The 21,095-nt window shown below is 36.2% G+C and overlaps 1 protein-coding gene across 2 annotated transcripts in view; it reads right to left on the bottom strand.

Moving 5' to 3' along the window:
* Positions 1-21,095, bottom strand: part of NAV3 (neuron navigator 3) — a 392,378-nt gene that overhangs the window by 220,802 nt on the left and 150,481 nt on the right. For both annotated transcript variants that reach the window (XM_010359591.2, XM_010359593.2), the window contains exon 6: positions 1,898-1,966. In XM_010359591.2, coding sequence (XP_010357893.1) covers positions 1,898-1,966 — 69 coding nt within the window. The remainder of the gene's footprint in view (positions 1-1,897; positions 1,967-21,095) is intronic.

The raw sequence follows: 21,095 nt of genomic DNA, 5'->3' as shown, positions 1-21,095 counted from the left end.
TTGTTAAGTATAGCACAATAACCAGAGATGCTAGGAATTTACAGAACCAGTGATTGCACTCTGTTGAAGGAAACCAACTAATGAATTTGGTCAAGTGTCCTAATCATAATAAATCTGAGAACTATTTCTGTAGACATAGGCATAGGCTTAGAAAGTTCATTCCAAACTCACACATATAAACAAATTTTGTCACAAAACTTGCCCTGCTTGTAATGCAAATTGACCCGTTTCCAGAAAATAATTAAAATACATTTTAATCTTTATTGCAACCCATGAAGTCAAATGATCTTCAGTCCTTAGAAGAACAAATTAAAACAAATTTAAAAATACATTTGCTCTTCTCATTACCCTAATTTGACAGGTGGCCAGGGCAGGCCTTCAGATTAGTCATCAAAGTAATAAAAAGGGAAATGAGATAAAGCAGAGAGGAGGGAGACAGGGGAGGGAGAGGGGGAGAGGGGGAGAGGGGGAGGGGGGAGAGGGGGAGAGGGGGAGGGGGGAGAGGGGGAGAGGGGGAGAGGGGGAGGGGGGAGAGGGGGAGAAGGGGGGAGAAGAGAGAGAGAGAGAGAGAGAGAGATCTATCAAAATACAGTACTTAAAAATATTTTACATGCTGGCCGGGAGCAGTGCCTCACGCCTGTAATCCCAGCACTTTGGGAGGTCGAGGTGGGTGGATCACGAGGTCAGGAGATCGAGACCATCCTGGCTAACACGGTGAAACCCCGTCTCTACTAAAAATACAAAAACTAGCCAGGCGAGGTGGCGGGCGCCTGTGGTTCCAGCTACTCGGGAGGCTGAGGCAGGAGAATGGCGTGAACCCGGGAGGCGGAGCTTGCAGTGAGCTGAGATCCTGCCACTGCACTCCAGCCCGGGCGACAGAGCAAGACTCCGTCTCAAAAAAAAAAAAAAAAAAAAAAAAAAAAAATGCTCATTGTGCATAGCAGGTCACTGTTCCTTACCCATCATAATTTATATCATTTATTCTAGTTTTTAATTAAATATCTTTTAAATTTGTCTTTCCAGAATCATGTTGGCTACTCTGGAAATGAATATAACTTAGAAAGCCAAGGCAAGGGGAAAGACACCTACCTCAAGTCAAAGCATCAGACGCATTCCTTGTGGTCAAACATTGCATAATATGATTCATCAATGGAACAATAACTAACAAACCACTGCTGGATACTTCCCAGTGAGTAAGATGACACAAAGGATCACATACTAATCAGAGGTGCAAAACTCATTTGCTGCGGCTGTATTCAGCTGTTCCATGCTACCATCATGCCTTCAGCAACTTAACATTTTTTAAAAATCAAACTCTTTCAAAACATTTTTATAGGTCATTATTTTCCAAACAGTACATAATGTACTGTCATTTATTATAACAGGCTGTCTTTTTTATACCTATGTCATAAAGAAGCAAAAAAATTAAACTATTATAGCTAGAAGAACAGTCCAGACTGACCTGGTGATAACTTCCCCACTAAAATCTACCAATGCTTTTCAGTTCTCCATTAAAATGTGCAATAATTAATGCATGCCCATCTCAAAAAGCAATTACAATTTTGTTGTATAACTTCCAGATTATGTGACTTGGAAAGAATTGGGCATTCAAAGTAATGGTTTTCTTGATTGATTCTAAGCCTAGAACCTAGAGTTCAGCCCAGTTATAGCACTACATATAACTAAACTAAAAAAGATGCCAAAACCCATTTAATTATCTAACACAAACGCGCTCATCCCTGAGACTGTGTATGAAAATCTTCCTGGAAAACTTTAGTGCTCTAAACTTCTCATTCAGAAGTGCATCATTAAAGAAAGAAAAAAGATAGGACAAAATATCACTGGGTATTTACTTGAATATCACTAAGAAGCAATAAATTAGAGAATATTAACTGACCTAGTAGGCTTTTTTTGACTGGTTGCAATTCCACTGTGATTAGACTGAGTTGCATATCTGGCTGCCAGACTGTATGAGAAGAAACAGAGAAATTGAATTAAAGAGATTCTTTGAACATGGAAGGAAAGCACAAACTTACAAGAAAACGATGAATTAATGAAATGCAATTGGAACACGTATAAACATGTATAAAGAACAAATTAATTAGAAAATCATGGTAATGTTATATGTTCGACATGACCTTGGATTATGAATGTACTATGAAATAATGCAGTGCACACCTTGTCATAAAATGTGTTATCACTGACTTTACAGTTTTGGCCATGTAATATTATTAATATTTTTAAAATAGTACTATTTCATCATATAAAAAATTCAACCTTGTAAACGACTGTGAAATTCAGGGAAACTAAAGTTTTGCTGACATGATGAAAGATCACTTTCTTAAAAAGTTTAAAATGGAAAAGAAGAGTGTGGGATGACAATCATTAGTTCCTTTTGTAAACTCTTCTAATTTGCTTTTTTCAATCTAAATATTATTTTGAAAGTCAAGTGATTAAATAATCTGGTTTCTGTCTAATAAGTTATTGCTGGCCTCTAGGACTAGATTATTTTCAAGGGAGTAAACAATAAAAGATGTTTTGTCTCAGGGAAAATCGATACACAAACAGAAATTAAAGTGGGCTTAAGTGCTTCATAAACAAACTTAACAAATACTCATGACAACTTCTGGGCATTCTGTAATTACATTTCTCAATGATTTTTTAAATCAAAATATTTGTTCAAAGGCACACAAGAAAGCATGATTTAAGCCATATTTTGAAGAGCAATACTTTATAAATAAAATGCACATTTACACATTAACTTCAACTGATCTCTGAGTTATCTACGAGTTCTGGAATCAGTGTTCTGAAAGATATAGTTAGACCCGATAAACCCAGGACATGTTCACATAGCCTGTGATGGTCATGGGTTGATGCCCAAGTGGAGAATCACTTCTCAGATGAATTGGGATGGCTCTACATGAACCCAGTTGCTGTGCATGCACAGTTTTCAAGTCCTCCAAGGAAACAAGAACAACATGGGGGTGTTGGAATCAGGGTGGGATCACTTGGAGCCCTGCTGCAGTTGATCCAATTGCTTCTCTGCCAAGTAGGGGGTATTTTAGTCAAGGAAAGGATTACTTAGGATGATGATGTGTTTACTAAGATAACGTTTACTACACCGAGCTAGGCTGTGGTAGGAGTTTGCAGGTCCTTAAAATTGCCTGGCTTGAGGGAAATATATCCTCATATAGAGGGAGCTTTCAGATTCACAGAGCACATATGGCATGTGATAAATTGTTATTTGTGTATAACGCAATCTGTATTCTAACTACACTGAGCACCGAAACAACTGGCCACAACTGGCTAAACTACCTCAGTAATAACACTATCAGAAAGTAATTCAGAAATAAAAACCAAACTGTCTCAATTCAGTGAAATAGCATTTTGAAAATTAAAGAATAAAAACATGCAAAGTGAGGAAAAACCTTTTGTGAACTTCTCAGTCTACTTGTCAATTCAAGAGTAAGAGAACTATCTGTTTACCACTATGTCTACCCTACTTTCTCTAAATTGAACACACCTATTAGCAAAATAGATAACAATGAAACAATGTATTTTCTTTTAGTGAGTTGAAGCCACCTTATTGGTCCCCCCACCTCATTATTTTAAAGAAGTGCCATAATATAATTCTTAGCATAGAACTGGAGAAACAGCAACAAAGTCCATAAAGTTTGAATGATTTGGCCAAAATCAATTTTATTTTATGGTCCATGTGTGTTTTCCGATTTATTATATAAGAAGACTCTACTTTGAACCTGAATTCTTACACCAAACCCTACTCACTGCAATCCCTTAATAGGTAGCTTCTGTCCTGCTTTCTTGCACTGGTGAAGCTGTTATCTTGAAGTGTTTTCTTCAATGTTCACTGTGTTCTAAAGTCTTTGTATTTAACCATGTTGGTCCCTGCTCCTTTTTGAGCCTCTCCTGTTCATAGACTGGCATTCCAGTAAGCTGACCCAATTAATTCACCATCATTTTTGTCCCATTTTCTCTTTTCTTTTTGGGGTCCTTGTTTCCCCACCTCTTAAAGGCATGTTATTTTTCCTTCAAGAGTATGTCCTCTTTCCTCAAATATTTTTATGCATTGTTTACTTAGTAATTCACTTTATACTAAGATTTAAACTAAAATTCTACTCCTAAAATTAACCTCTGTTCATATTCCCATCCATCAGTACCTACTGAAAGACCCATCCATTTGCATGCGCTTCAAACTCATCACATCAAACTCTCCATTCTCCTTCTTTTATTCCCCAGCTCTCAATAAACTCCTTCCTAAAATTTCTTTATTTCTATCCACAGGACCACAGTTTTCTTAATAACGTAGGCTGAAAATCTCAACAGCTGACTCTTTCCATTTCCCTTTCAATTATTACAGAGGAGAAATCAATACCTAGTCATACGAATTCAATACCTACAATTCCATCTGTACCTGTGTTTTCCATCAATTCTGATGTTTATCACTCTAACTCAAGCCTTGAATATGTCCCACGATACCTCTGACCTAGAGAAATTCAAATGTTGTATTGCTAATCTAATTCATACTTCAGAATCAAATATTTGAATTGAAATGAATATCTAGGCTTGTGTCTTGATATTATTGTTTGTCTCAAATAGAGAAGTGAAATTATAGGTGAAGGAAGCAAAGGCCAAAGACATACAATAAATTTTCTAAAGCATGCAGCTAATTAGTGAAGATTGAAAGTAAATTTTGATATTCAAGATCCTCTAAAAAATACTCATTTCTTTTTTTGAGATGGAGTCTTGCTCTGTCACCCAGGCTGGAGTGCAGTGGCACAATCTCGGCTCACTGCAACCTCCACCTCCTGGGTTCAAGCAATTCTCTTGCCTCAGCCTCCCAAATAGCTGGGATTACAGGCACCCACCACCACGCCTGGCTACTTTTTGCATTTTTAATAGAGGCAGTGTTTCGCCATGTTGGCCAAGATGGTCTCAAACTCCTGACCTCTTGATCTGCTCACCTCGGCCTCCCAAAGTCCTGGGATTACAGGTGTGAGACACTGCACCCAGCCTTATAAAATATTCTTATGTTTCTATGTTTATGTTCTACTATCTTTGTCAGAGGATAAAAGACAAGAGGAGTTTTTATCTCACTTGTACTTTTCTGTTTTTCTGTGCCTTTACTCGTGCTATAACTCCTATGGGAATACTCCCTACCTGTGTCTATTATACCAAATTCTAACCATTTTTCAAGTATCACCTTAAATTACACCAAGTCTATGCAACATTTTATCACCTTCTAGACACATATTAAATCTCTAAGCTTTCATAACTGTGCTTTGTACCCTTTTATGTAATGAAAACATTTAATTTAACTTTACTAATTTAAATTTATAAACATAATGAGATTTCTTCAAGGCAATCTCTTCATCAAATGTACCAGTACTATCATAGATACAGGAAATTTGCCTACTCTTGTCTCTTAAAAAATAAAACTAGGCTGGGCACAGTGGCTCACATCGGTAATCCCAGCACTTTGGTAGTCTAAGGCAGGTGGATCATGAGGTCAGGAGTTTGAGACCAGCCTGGCCAACATGGTGAAACCCCATCTCTACTAAAAATACAAAAATTAGCTGGGCCTGGTGGAGCCTGTAATCCCAGCTACTTTGGAGGCTGAGGCAGGAGAATTGCTTGAATCCAGGAGGCGGAGGTTGCAGTGAGCCTAGATAGCACCATTGCACTTCAGCCTGGGTGACAGAGTGAGACTCTGCTTGGAAAAAATAAAAAAATAAATAAAGAAATAATAAAACTAATACATTTTGAAAACATAGTATGTCACATGTCACCAAACCAGCACCATAAGTGTTGTAACAGGAAGTGTATTATTAACACAATTAATAGAGACATATTTTCAAAGATCTATATTACAGAAATACAATAACAAAAACACAGACAGTGGAGCACTCAATAGGACAAATGACCCAATTTCTTTAACAAATAAATTGCAAGAAAAGTTATGAAGAGAAAACTTACAGAGTCTTATAAGAACTTAAAACCAATTGTAATGTACAGAAGCTTATTTGAATTCTGACTCAAATAAACAACTGTTCAACTTTATGAGAAAATTGAGAAAATTTTAACACTAGGATGTTAAATGAAACTAAGTAATTAATATGAATTTTTAAGTGTTATAATTATTTTGAATTGTTGAAACTGGCCTAAATGTCCCATAAAACTGAAGGTATCATTTCTTTTGAATAAACATAGAAATTGATCTTCACAGTTTTAAAATTTGAGCCATTTACATTTGTTTTATCTGAGTTCCTTTTCTCAGGAAACTGACCATTAGGCCTCTCAGATAGTATCAAGAAACTGAAACTTACCAGATCACCACATCTAGACAATGAGATGCCAGGCCCCTGTTTGTCATGATTACTTTCTTACTCATTGCTAATTCCTGTTTTCCTAACAGATGACCTATTTCCCGTTGACCAACTTTTCTTCCTTACCTTTCCCTAATTCCTGCTTTTCCACATGTAGCCACTGTGACTTCCCCACTACATAAACCCCCAGTTTTAGTTGATTGGGGAGGTGAATTTGAGACTGATCTCCCATTCTTGTCAGCTGCAGCAACTGAGTAAAGTCTTCTCCCTTGGAAATTCTTATTATTTTAGTGACTGGCTTACTGTGCAACAGAGAGCAGGACCTAGACTAAACCCCTGGTGTTTGAATAATATTGTAAGTATATTAAAAAATAAACTCTTATCTTTCACAGATATATATTTAATTTTTTTAACAAAATGAGGTGAATAGCTGATTTGAAATAGTCAATAGTGGAATTAGGAGCTTGGAATGGTTGGATATGAATTTTAAAAAAGGTAAATTGTGAGGTGATAATGGTTAAGTCAGATTGATGGATCCATGAGAAATTTAAATGGAATTCAGTATGTTTTTAAAAAGCAGAATAAGAACTATTCTTATTATCCTCTCGAAAGTAATTTATCTGCCAAATATAACTGCCACAAATGCTTAGTATATAAGAAATTGTTTATGTTTGATTTATTTATAAGGCAACTTCACTATTCCATGGATCTATTTTCCAGTATAGAGAATAAATATTATTTCACCAATTAACCCATTGGTCTTATCAATTTCATGATTTTTGTCCTTTATTTTTCATGATCTCAGCTACTAACAGACTACATTGTACCAACGGCATTTCTAAGAGGCACCTAGTCAAAAGTCAATGGCCTGTTGCTACATTAAGTGTCTGCCACTCTCAGATGTTTATAGATCAAGAAGCATGGACTCCTTGGACTCCTTGGAAGAACAATTTATTTTTGTTTGTTTGTTTGGTTGGTTGGTTGGTTGGTTTTAGCTAGCTCTTTAGCTTCCACAGGAAACCCAATGGGCAAAGTGTTTGGTTTGGCCTAATACCTAATGCTTATGAAATATCGTGCAAAGGTAAAGGCACCGTAAACACGTGTATTTATGTGTAAGCTAGTGAGACATTTGTTAATTGCTGGTTCTAATTATAGTATTACTGCCATCCTGTTTTTATGTCCTTAGTAACTACACTTAAATGTCTGTTGCCTCCCCCTGTTTTTGTCTTTTCATCTGAAAAGAAGTCAAAAAGAGAGTAAGGGAGACTTAGTTGAACGTTTGCAATGTTGTCTAAAAAAATAAGCTATTACTGTAACCTTAAAAATCACTGGTAATCTAGGGTGGACAGAAATATCAAATCTTCTGTTTCAATATTCCTCTACTTTTCTCTCATTATTTTTCTATCAAATTTTCACATAATCAACCTCTCCCCATTTCTCTCATTACTTGTTTGATCTAACTCAAAATCTTTCTCAATAGCTCCTTTATTTTTCTTAACATTATTGTCTATGCCTCCCTGGACAGCAGAAAAACATTTTATTCTCCACAGTGCTTGTAATACCATTTCCCAGGCTTCAAGTTTATAACATACTAGTAACAAACCAGGTGAGTAAGCACAGCCAACTTGCCAAGTCCTAGTAAAACAGACACAGGTGACATGTAGACACAGCTCTCAGGCAATGGAGGAAAATAAACTGAGTCAGAAAAGCGGTAAACTAAGGGCTTTTAGATGTCTGAATTGAAGAGTGCATTTTTTTCTGAAATCCTGTATGATTAGACTCCTACTAGCTTTATGGGTGGGCAAAAGATGTCAGAAACAGAAGCACAAAAGAAGTAAATATTTTGAGGCTCCCTGTAGATCCTACTAAACGAAGTATGTGATCATCTTTCTAGTAAACTGGAATATCAAGGAGCTGCTTTTTATTTTTCCCAAACATGGAAGGGAAGAAGAGAAAACTATACATAGTCAACTATTTTTAAAGTATGGAATTCATCTGGTGATCAAAACACAGCAGGATCCAAACTGCCAGAGCTTCCTATTTCAGCTTCAGTGTAAATCCTCATGTGGAATTATGAAATCCATTTATTATAAGGAAAAAAAAGCTTCTTAAGGTAAACAGGGCCGAATCTGTGGTTACCCATTTTTACTAACCACTAGAGCCTCACTACTCAAAATGTGGTCTGTAGACCAACAACACTGCCATCACCTGGGGCTTGTTAGAAATATAAAACCTCAGATCCCATCTCAGACTTACTGATTTGAATCTTCATTTAAACAGAATCCGCAGGTGATTCCTATACATAATAAAATTGGAGATACTGTGCACTACAGAATATCCACAGATGTCTCCTTGGAAGGAGAACACTCACAGTTTCTAAAGTCAAACAGCATATTCCAAAATCTCAAGCCATGCCTCTTCGCCAGATGTCAGCAGCCCCCTTCTTACAGACTTCATCATTTTAGCATTCCTGACACAACAGCCACATCTCCAGCTATTACTTCTGCTTCCCAAATGCAGGTTCACTCACTGTCACCACCCACAAAATTTCATGCTGTTACCATAAATATTCTAAAAATTAAAATCCCAGATATAATATACTCCTTCCTTCTTTTGTAGTAATTGTATATTTCAAACCCCAATCTCAATCCTAAACTTCAGAATCCCCTTTCTGAATAACTCCTTGACATGTCTTGAATATTGTATCTTGATGGTGCAGTAACTAATCATTTAAGTATCTGTCTCCTAAACAGACTGTGTTGTTCTCCGGGGTAGGAATTATGTTCATTTTTGCGTTCTTATTCTCTATCATGGGGCTGGTATATGTTCAATAACAAAATAATTCATTGACATTTGCTGGGTGATATTTTCAAACGATGGCATGTTTTATCCCTACCTTCTAAGCAAGGGAATTTGTTCCAAGAATGGAATTATCAGATGTTAAAGGAGGGAACAGACAGACACTAGTCATTATTACATCCTTATTAACTGGCAGCAATTAATGTTTATCTTATTCAATCCTCACAGCAGTCCTGCAAAGGTTCTACTATACAACCAACTGAAAAATATGAAAAATTAAGTCTTTAGATGTTAACTCGTGCATTTTACACATTTTGTAAATTAAAGTGCTGAAATTTGAACTTTAATTTGTTAACATTCCATAAGTTGTACTCTGTTCTCTTGTACCATATTGTCTGTATAAATTATCAGTCGAAGTGTTTTTATTGCTCCATAGATTTGTGAAGATTTCCAAGATATTGTAGAATCTGTGTACAGAATATCATCTCTGCAAGTATCAAACAAATCTAATTTCAAAATATACCATTTGACATTCAGAGAAATAATATTAAACAACTTCAATCCACTTTACATAGAAATCAAGAGTAAATAAAACAATTTTAAAGGTTAAAATAATTATAGTACTTAAGCAACTATTCTCATAGTCTTACAAGCAAATATTATTTAAAACTTTTAGCAACGTTTTATTCAGGGCTAATAAATATGAAACATAATTTATAATTGGCCACTCCCACATCCATTACAGACATCACTAATCAATCATGGAACTGTTTTTCCTACTAATTTCTACGGTAGCCTTATAATCCTTGCAAAGGATTCAAACAGCCCTTATTTTTCAACAAGAATTAGAATGAGAGTTAAAATGTATTTGTATCTCTTCTCCATGCCTTCATCAATACAGTTAAGAAAATGTTAATAATTTCATGTAAGATTTTTGTAGACTATTCTATTTATGTTGTAGTTATTTTAATAGCAGACTTTCATGCAAAATGTGGTCATATGTATGTATATATGACCTCATACCTTAGTTTAGTTTTCAACCTCAAGAATCAAATTTGCTTCAACATAATGCACATACAGAATTCTATAAATCACCAAAACATAATACCTTAACCTCATATAATGTATGAATTTTATCTCTTTGGATAATATCAAGCTTCTTGTAAAAAATCTCAGCTGAGGAAGTTGATATTTGAATTGTTTCAACTTATGCTTATTTATTGTGGTAATTATAAATATTTTTAATTTTCTCATTCATTCTACAATTATTATTATTATTATTATTATTATTATTAGAGATGGAGTTTTGCTCTGTCACCCAGGCTGGAGTGCAGTGGCACGATCTCAGCTCACTACATCCTCCACCTCCCATGTTCAAGCAATTCTCCTGCCTCAGCCTCCCGAGTAGCTTGGATTACAGGTGTATGCCACCACACCCGGATGACTTTTGTATTTTTAGTAGAGACAGGGTTTTACCATGTTGGCCAGATTGGTCTCAAACTCCTGACGTCAAGTGATCAACCCGCCTTAGCCTCCCAAAGTGCTGGGATTACAGGCATGAGCCACCGCGCCCAGCCCTACAAATAATATTTTAACACCTAGTTTTTTTCCAAGTAAGAACCTAGAGAGCCCTATCAATTTGCTAAGGAATTTGGTCTTTCTTATGATTGCAGTGGGAGACTACCAAAAAAATTTAATTGCAGAAGAAATACTAAATTTTCAGATTAGATAGATCCTTTCCTTTAGATATGTAAGAGTGAGGAAGAAATGAGGTTGGGAGATGTTAACAAGGCTGAAAACAGATAAAATAGGAAATCATGGCTAAAATTCAGGCAGGATTTTATATAGGCCTGAATGAAGTCAGAGGCACAGTAAATAGAAGTAAATGATTAAAATAAGTTAAAATAGTGGACACAGGAATTGAAAGAAAGGGAAGAATCTAAGACAAATCCTGGGCCTCTGACTTGAGTTGTTCTGTGTACAATAAAGTTATATAGAAAAGAGTGTGGGAGGCCGGGCACGGTGGCTCACACCTGTAATCTCAGCACGTTGGGAGGCCGAGGCAGGTGGATCATGAGGTCAAGAGATCGAGACCATCCTGGCTAACACGGTGAAACCCTGTCTCTACTAAAAATAGAAAAGCTTAGCCGGGTGTGGTGGCAGGCACCCGTGGTCCCAACTACTCGGGAGGCTGAGGCAGGAGAATGGCATGAACCCGGGAGGCAGAGCTTACAGTGAGCCGAGATCGCACTGCTGCACTCCAGCCTGGGTGACAGAGGGAGACTCCGTCTCAAAAAAAAAAAAAAAAAAAAAGAGTGTAGGAAAATGAAGCTGAACATCCCTTGTATAGTGTATGAAAAGAAAATTCCAATTCAACGTTATGTCTAAATACAAAAAAAAAGTGAAGAAATAGAAAACATTGGGAAAATGGATATTCAGGTGTGAATCCCACCGTTAGAGTGCTGACAGAGTGAAGAGGCCTCTCTGATCTTATTCTAATGATTCACTAACAAAGTATATAAATACTTTTGGATATTGAATTAATGAATAAATAAGAAAGCAGCTTCACATTCCTAAGGTTTTCAAAGTGGCACATAGACATAGCGATTGAGAAACCAAACTTAGCTCAATGTTCCCCTTATTCTGACAAACATGAAGATTCATTTATGCAATTGTCCCATTAATGAATCATTGAAAAGACTTTTATTGACCACCTCCGATGTACTGGCACTGTGTTACAAAGACTAATTTGGAAGGTTAAAGCGTACAGAGGTTACTGTTTCATTTGGAGAATTATAACCCCTAAAGCCATGTATACTAACTAATATTATTCATAAAAAGTATAGGCTGGGCGCGGTGGCTCACGCCTGTAATCCCAGCACTTTGGGAGGCCTAGATGGCTGGATCACGAGGTCAGGAGATTGAGACCATCTTGGCTAACACTGTGAAACCCTGTCTCTACCAAAAATACAAAAAATTAGCCAGGCATGGTGGCATGCACCTGTAATCCCAGCTACTTTGGAGGTTGAAGCAGGAGAATCGCTTGAACCCAGGAGGTGGAGGTTGCAGGGAGCTGAGATCACACCACTGCATGGGTGAGACAATGAGACTCCATCTCAAAAAAAAAAAAAAAATGTAATTTTATATTTAATGGAAATCAAAGTCAAGTTTGGAAAGAGAAACAAAAGCATTTTGCAGATGTGAAGAAATGATAGATGGCATTATTTATCTTCTGTGAATTAATATGTTCAAATGCCAGTAGTAAACATCTAATACATTGGTTAATAGCAAAGAATTTACAGCCAGCTGCCCTACCCAGATCTCAGCTCAGCTGCTTTGTGCCTAGTTTCTCATCTGTTAAATGAGGATGACAGCTACTTAAAGGATTGTGTGTGTGTGTTTTAGTTGTTGTTTGTTTGTTTGTTTGTTTGAGACAGAGTCTCGCTCTGTCGCCCAGCCTGGAGTGCAGTGGAGCTATCTTGGCTCACTGCAAGCTCCACCTCCCGGGTTCATGCCATTCTCCTGCCTCAGCCGCCCAAGGAGCTGGGACTACAGGCGCCCGCCACCACGCCCAGCTAATTTTTTTGTATTTTTTTTTTAGTAGAGACAGGGTTTCACCGTGTTAGCCAGGATGGTCTTGATCTCCTGACCTCATGATCCGCCCGCCTCAGCCTCCCAAATGCTGAGATTACAGGCGTGAGCCACCGTGCCCAGCCCCTGAAGGTTTTTATGAGGACCAAATCGTAGATCACTTAGAAGGGTGTCTGATAAAGATACGTGCTATAACAGGTTTAAAAAATGCATACTTGAGAGTCTCTGGAGGCTCTGTAACTATTCTAATGAATCCTGTGTAAATTTTAGCCGCTATTACCCTGCACACCTGCACTTGGAAGTCTTTCTAATACCACATCCCTTGGTTCTCACTTACCACTGTTGATGTTACATTATTCTTACTTGAAAGCACATAAGCATGGCTCTTTCAGGACAATGGCTGAGCTTTTAACTGTGGCCCTTGGTCTCCCAGTTTAAAATTACTTTGGGACTGTGATTTCTTGAAATCAAATACAATTAAGTCTTATTCTCCTTCAAAAATTTTATGGATATTATTCATTATTCTCGCTTGCCAAAGTCAACAACGTAAGTCCCACAGGACTTAGCCCAGTAAGAAATCATTAGAAACTGTCCCAATAAGACACCAAAGAACCAGCATTCCCAAAACAGCACACACAGGGTGAGCCTTTCAAAACATAAATCTCAACACTGCACAGAATCCAAAAGTGTCTTAAATTCAGGACTTAGTGTTTTGTTGTGTGATGCAGTGATTAGATGAATATATGTTCAATATGGTTTATTTAATATTTCAACCAGAATTTTGTATTTCATTTGTATCTAAATTTCAGGAATAATTTGAAAGACAAGAACAAAATGTCTCAGAAGACGAAGTACTTCTCAATAGAAAAACAATTTACACTTATGAATTTAGCAAAAAGTTACCATAACTCAGTACACTGCAAAACAAAAAGAACATTCTCTCATTCTCCTTGCTTGCTCACTTCACCTCTAACTGTTCGTGGTCCCCAGAGTTTTGTGTCGAGCTCTCCTTTCTTTCCGCTACCTTTATTCTCTTTTCCTGAGCTATTTCTTCCATTTCTATTGTTTCAATCAATAAAACATAGCTAAGCTAATGTTCCCAGATCTGTAACTCTGGCTCTGGCTTCTCTCCTAGGTTCCGGAGCCACATACTAGTCACCAAAGTTCCATTAAAATCTTAAACCTCGGAAGGCCAAAGCTAAATTTTTTTCTTTCTGCCCCCTTCCTCTCATCTGTTCCCACTATAGGATTATATTTTCTGTCTTACTGAAATACATGATATTTCAATTCATCAATAAAAGTAGAGGCATGATGATTGTCTTTTACCCTTACTTCCAATCAGGAACCGAATTCATTATTCCAGTCTGACTTTCACATCTGCAAACATTAAAATGTTTATTCTCTTGCCACCAGAGCAGGGTCCATCCCTATTCTCCTGCCCAAAGCACATCTTTTCTCTACCCTGTCACCAGGGCAATATTTCTAAATTATAAATAGTCCTATTTTTCCTCTGATAAAAATTTCTCAAAGCAATTTTACTTTACATTTAGAAATAAGTCCCAGCTTCTAGGCGTAGAGTTCACAACTTCCACAAACTGACCTCTGCCTATTTCTCCACTCTTCCCCCTCATTATATGCTATGACAATTTTAACACAGGAATACAATAAATTCATTGATCATCCTTCCATTGAGAGGTGAGATCTTTGTGCTATCCACCCATCTCTTAGAGTCTGAGTGGGCTTGAGGCTGTTTTAACCACTAGAACTACCATGTGAGAAGTATGATACCACTAAGGGTGTCATGCTGGAGCGGCCGTGTGAATTTCAGTTAAGCTGCTAGACCTGTGAGTCAAGAAATCATCTTGGAAGTGGATTCTCTAACCACAGATATACTGTCTCTCACCAGTTTGTGACATCCCTGCCATTCCATCCTTCTCCATTGCATGTCCTGGACATAGTGGAGCAAGGACAAGCCATCCTCTTTATGCCCTGTCTGATTCCTTGGCTTACAAAATCCATCAGCATCGTAAAATGGTTATGTTGTTTTGTGCCGTTAGATTGTGGGATGCTTTTGTAAAGCAGCAATAGATACCCAGAACCCATTTCTACTTTAATTTTCTTCCCAGCCAAATAACTACCGTTTCCTGAATGTGAAAAGGCATTTCCTTCGTCAGCGCCTTCATATGTGCTCTTTCCTCTAACTTTGATCACTGAGCAACTTGTGCTTTGTTCAATTACTTAACATGTCTATTAAGTGATCTGCTTAAATATCTAGGTACTCTATAAGATGGTGGGTGATTTGAAAAGGAACATCACTTTATCTTAGCCACATGTCTAATGTATCTCTTGGCTCATGGTGAGGGCCAATTTATTTGTGGAAAAGTCACATTTGAACTTTCAAATCACCAGTGGAAAAGAACACAAGGCTCTAATGTTAAGCCATATGTTATGCATTGACTGCCCAAGTAGACAGTGGCTGGTTCATCAAAACCTAAAAACCAGGTAGAAAACAGTAATTTTTAAATGGATGTACTTAAAAAAAAAGTAGTTGAATAAACTATATTTATTAGGGCAAAATAGAATGTAAGGGCAATCTTTCATATTACATAGGTTTTTATAACTCTTATTATATTATATATTTATAACTCATATATAAATATATATATGTATTTATAACTCTTATCTACATTAAGAAATTTTATAGAAAATCATTTTAGAATCATCCTTGTTTCTGGCCCTATCTATTTGCCCTCAGTCTTAGAGTCAAATACACATATCACAAAAGAAGAAATCCGTATTCAGAATCCCTATATAGTGAGACACATAGTACTCTTGATTCCCAAAGAAAGAGAAAAGCATGCTTAACTATGATATCACATTCGTTTTTTCTAAAAGCATCATTCACAAGAAGACATAGAGGAATATAAAGAAACAAATCTCAGAGTATAAAATAAGGGCTTTCTTGGGTTTGAGTTGTAGTGGGCAATTTTTACCTCCCAATTTTCTCTTCTATGATACAGTATTATGTTAAAAAGACAGAAATTATTTCCTTTCAAATTCACTGAAAATGGCTTGAGAGAAAAATTTGGAATAAAGTACCCAAAATACACTATAATTAAATGTGTTTTTTAAAGTTTTATGCTAAGGAATTTTAGACAAAAGAATAAACTTTAAAGACAGTTAAATACATTTACTAAGGGTTTTTAAGATGGAGATAGATGGAAATAAATTTCTTTATATGTCCTATGATTGCTTGGGATAGAAATGAAACCATATATTCAGAATTAAGATTTAAAGAGCTCCTTAAACTAAATTCTTCCTTTAGTATAAAGACTTCTGCAGGATCCTTGTGAACTGCTATAAAATGATAACTAACATGCTATTAGCACTAAGAAAGAGTTATTTAGCCACTTCTGCAAATATATCTTTGGTACCTCAAAACTGTATGTGGTCCTTAAAAAATATTTAAGGCATTTTGCAAAAACTGTCCTCACTGCAGAGTACATCATAAAATACGGTCCCCTTTTGCTAAGAGTTCACTGAAAACAGTTATTGCCTAATCCATAAATAAGTCAGAAACAGCTTTTATCCACACGTGTTTCTTTTTAGTAACCGGGTGGCTGAAATATCATCTGAATTGCATTTGGGACAGGTTACTGTGATAACTTATCCTGTTAGTGAAATACAGTATGAAAATATGTTATAACCTCTGTCTTATCTTAAATTTCCACAGATAGTTAATAAGGCCACCTGCATGGTCTGCTTTTGTGAGATCTCAAAACAGTAACTAAAGAGGCAGAGGCCTGTGTAAGATATTACAGCATCAAAGTCTCTTGCTCTTTTAGGAATGTCAAACTTCAAGATAAAGGAGAATTCAGGAAATGAGGCTCATATTTCTTTTACAATATCACCATAAATTAGATTTTCCAAAATGCTGTTACACATAGCTCAAAGTACTACTCCACAATGCTGTTCTGTGGATGTTTTCCCATTTTCAATTTTTAGCATGGAGTAAAATTACATCTCAATACATTCAGAGCTTCATTCCAAAAATTCATTTGAATGCAACCACCTTTAAAAAATCGGACCTTGAATACTGGTAGCAAAAGTTATTTTGTCAAACTAAAAATTTAAACTAACTTAGGCAAAGACCACACAGATCAGTGAAAAATCAGATTATTTAATACTTCTAAATACTTAAAAAGCATTGTAGTCATCACAAAATATGTTAAATTATTTCTTAATACATATGCTCAGGAAAATGACTTTTATTACATTTAAAAGATGAATATCTATAAAGTATATGAAGATTTGTGAGAAAATCTATTCTATCAAGTCCTTATAATTGGGCTGCTCTCCATTTACTGCAAAGCAAATATAATCATCAATACAATCATAATCAAGCCAGCCCAATTGTCCCATAGAACTGATGTTTATGGTTTCTTTTGAATAAACATAGAAATTGACCCCTCCAGTCTTAAAACTTGAGAAACTTACGGTTGTCTTATCTGAGTTTTTTTCTTGGGAAACCAACCATCAGGCATCCCAAATAGTGTCAAGGAACTGAAACTTATCAGATAATTATATCTGGACAATAAGACGCCAGGCCCCTCATCTGTCATGATTGCTTAACTGACCACCTGCTTCCTGTTGACCAACTCCTCTTCCTTATCCCTCCCTCGTTCCTGTTTTCCCACACATAGCTACGTTTCTTCCTTGCCATATAAACCCCTAATTTTAGTTGGATTTGAGACTGGTCTTCCTTCTCCTCAGCTGCAGCACCCAGTTAAAGCCTTCTTCTCTGGCAATACTCATTCTCTCAGTAAGTGGCTTTCTCTGTAGTGCACAGCAGGACCTAGACCAAATCTCTGGCATTTCAGTAACAATTTTAGTAAGCAGTGACTGGGGTCACAAAACATCTCTGATGGGTGAGCACTGGTCTAGAGTCTGCCACACAGCAGAAAGAGAAGGCTTTTTTTTTTTTTTTTTTTTTCTTTTCACATCTTATGAGACTGAGAGCTCAATCAGAAAGAGGGAGGAATTTGGGATGGTCAGAAGTAGAAGCATAGAAAAGGGAATATAAAGAGGTGTAGTTGAAAGTGTGCCCTTGACTAATGGTTAAAGTCTCATAAGCAAGACTAAGTTGCTGAAACATGCAAATCCCCTAAATGTAATTCCATGCTCACCAAGTTATCTCCTGATTTTCCATGTAGACTTGGCTACAGAAAAACAATCTAATGATTATACTGACATAATTATTATAGCATATATATATATGGAGGAATCTCTGTGCCCAGGCTGGAATGCAGTGGTGCAATTATGGCTTACTGCAGTTTTGACCTCTTGGTTTCGAGCCATCCTCCCACCTCAGCCTCCCAAGTAATCAGGACAGCAGGCACACACTACCACTTCTGGCTTTTTTTTTTTTTTTTTTTTTTTTCTGTATTGTATTTGTTTTGTAGAGAGCAAGTCTCACAGTGTTGACCAGGCTGGTCTGGAATCCTGACCTCAGGTGACCTCCTGACTTGGCCTCCCAAAGTTCTGAGATTACAGACATGAGCTATCATGTCCAGACAATTATGATTTTTGAGACAGTTGCAGTTTTTATTATGTCAGTAATTTGAAAAGTTATTGACTTATAATAGAAAAAAGGTCCATAATTATTAATATGTTTTCTACTGATGACTAACTTCAACTTTTTGAGGCTGAAGTTCTGAATGTACTGAGATGTAATTTTACTCCATATTGAAAATCGTAATTAATAAAATCAAGTTATTTTCTTTTAACATCTTATGAGACTGAGAGATCAATCAGAAAGAGAGAGGCATTTGGGATGGTCAGAAGTAGAGGCATAGAAAAGGGATTATGAAAAGCTAATAGTTATTGACTTTATTAATTATAATTTTAGAAATTTATTCAAAATTATATATATTGACTTTATTAATCTGTTTTTTATAAAGACTAACCTTAAAAAGTTGAGATGAGGTTAGTCTTTAGTAGAAAACAGATTAATAAATTCAATAGCTGTTGACTTTAATAAGTTTCGAAAATTTTTGAAAATTTGTAATAAATTTTAACTTTTTGATGTTAGTCTTTAGTAGAAAAGATTAATAAATAATTTCATATAGTATAAAATTGTAAATGAAATAATTACATATATTATCAGTGCTCTATTTGAGAAGAAAGTGGCTCATATATGCCAAATACGTAGTACCTCTGGTTGGAATCAAATTTCTAGTGTTTGGTAGAAAATATCTAACTAGGCCATCAAAATGTCCTGTGATAAAATTTTAAATAAATAAATCACAAATTAGTTATCATGAGTCACAGCTCTATTATAATAACATTTCACATCTTAAAAAAGATTTGATAGGGACAAATAATGGCTCACCATTGTTTTTAACTACATATTTATGGCAAAAAGTATTTCTTAAGTTCTTAAATTAAGAGTTAGTCTCATACTTTCAAATGTATTTATATTCTCACAATTCTTTTGGAAAGATAAAATACAATTATGATGTTTTCATTTTATACCTAGAAAATTAAGTTTAATTGATTCTGACTTAGTTAAGAAAAGTAAAACTAAGAACAATTTTTTTACAAGCAAAGCTAAACCAAAACCAACTATCTGAACACAAAAAGCATTTTAAACTATAATAACTGAATAATCCCAGAAAAAAGACCCTGGCATACAGTGATCCCTTGGTTTACTTGGACTCATCTCCCCAAACTATAATAAAATGAGCTCTGGCCCTTATTCAAATTATCTACCATTTTATGCATCAATTCAAACAAATATCAACTTTCAGATAGGCCTTAACTAGGGAAGAATCAGAGTATATTACTTGATTCTGAAGAATATGTATATATATACACGTGTGTGTGTGTGTGTGTGTGTGTATATATATATATATATACACACACATACAACTTTTAGAATCAACCTATACTAAAAGCATAGAACAATCAGATACGTGTACAAAATAGATTAATCATATGAACATTGGTAACAAAAAATAAAAGTGCCAATAACAGAGATTGGAAATTGTCAGTGGATAGAGGAGAACCACACCGTAGTTTTAATATCCAGGTTTTACAAAAACCAAAAGATATTCTACAGGTGATTGAAAAAGAAATAAAGATGTTATTCCATTATATGAAGGTACAAAAATATATAAAGGTCCAAAGTTAACCAACAAAAGAACTAAAGATAGTGGAGTATAACTATGTTAGTAACACTCCTAGAAAGACTTGCCTATATTTGCTATCTCTTCTTTTAATTGACACATTAAATTGTGTATCTCTATCTGTAATTCCTCCCTCTCATTCTCTTTTGCACAGATTTCAATCAAGTTATCACAGCAACTACCTCACTGAAAGAGCTCTCATCCAGTGCAGAAGCCATAGGTCACTTCTCAGTCCTCATCCTACTTATATCCCACATTTCATATAGTTGACACTCTGTAATTAATGGTTAGAAACACAAACTCTGTACTAGATTGCCTTGATCCAATATACAGCCTAGTCTCTGTGAAACTGTGCAATTTAATTGCTCTTTCCATTTTTCTTATGTCAAAATTAGTATTAAGAATACAGTACAGGCTGGGTGCGGTGACTCACACCTGTAATACCAGCACTTTGGAAGGCCGAGGCAGGCAGATCATAAGGTCAAGATCGAGACCGTCCTGGCCAACACAGTGAAACCGCATCTCTACTAAAAATACAAAATTAGTCGGGTATGGTGGCGTATGCCTGTAGTCCCAGCTACTTGGGAGGCTGAGGCAGGAGAATCTCTTGAACCCGGGAGGTGGAGGTGGTAGTGAGTCGAGATTGTGCCTCTGCACTCCAGCCTGGTGACAGAGTGAGACTCCATCTCAAAAAAGAAAAGAAAAGAAAAGAGAAGAGAAGAGAAGAGAAGAGAAGAGAAGAGAAGAGAAGAGAAGAGAAGAGAAAAGAAAAGAAAAGAAAAGAAAAGAAAAGAAAAGAAAAGAAAAGAAAAGAAGGAAAGGGAAGGAAGGAAGGAAGGAAGGAAGGAAGGAAGGAAGGAAGGAAAGAAAGAAAGAAAACAGTACGTACATCATAGGATTGTTGTGAGGATTGAGACGGTAAATGTATGTATAAACTATTTAGAATGGTTCAAAAGGGGCTCCATATAAGTTATGACTATTGATCTGTCTCTCCATTGAACACGTTATACACCTGCTTCCCAGGACATCAAGTTCTACTTTTCTTCCTACTTAACAGGCTAACTCTTTTTGGTCTCCTCTGTCAAGTCTTGCCATCTCCTTGATCTCTAAATATTGATAAGCTCCTGATCCAAGGCCTCAGTTCTCTTCTTCATCTATGTACAGATTTTGGTGA

This window comes from Rhinopithecus roxellana, chromosome 10 (genome assembly GCF_007565055.1).
Source record: "Rhinopithecus roxellana isolate Shanxi Qingling chromosome 10, ASM756505v1, whole genome shotgun sequence".
NCBI classification, from domain to species: Eukaryota; Metazoa; Chordata; class Mammalia; order Primates; family Cercopithecidae; genus Rhinopithecus; species Rhinopithecus roxellana.
Note: the sequence above shows the minus strand (reverse complement) of the source record. Positions and strands in the feature narration are given on the sequence as shown.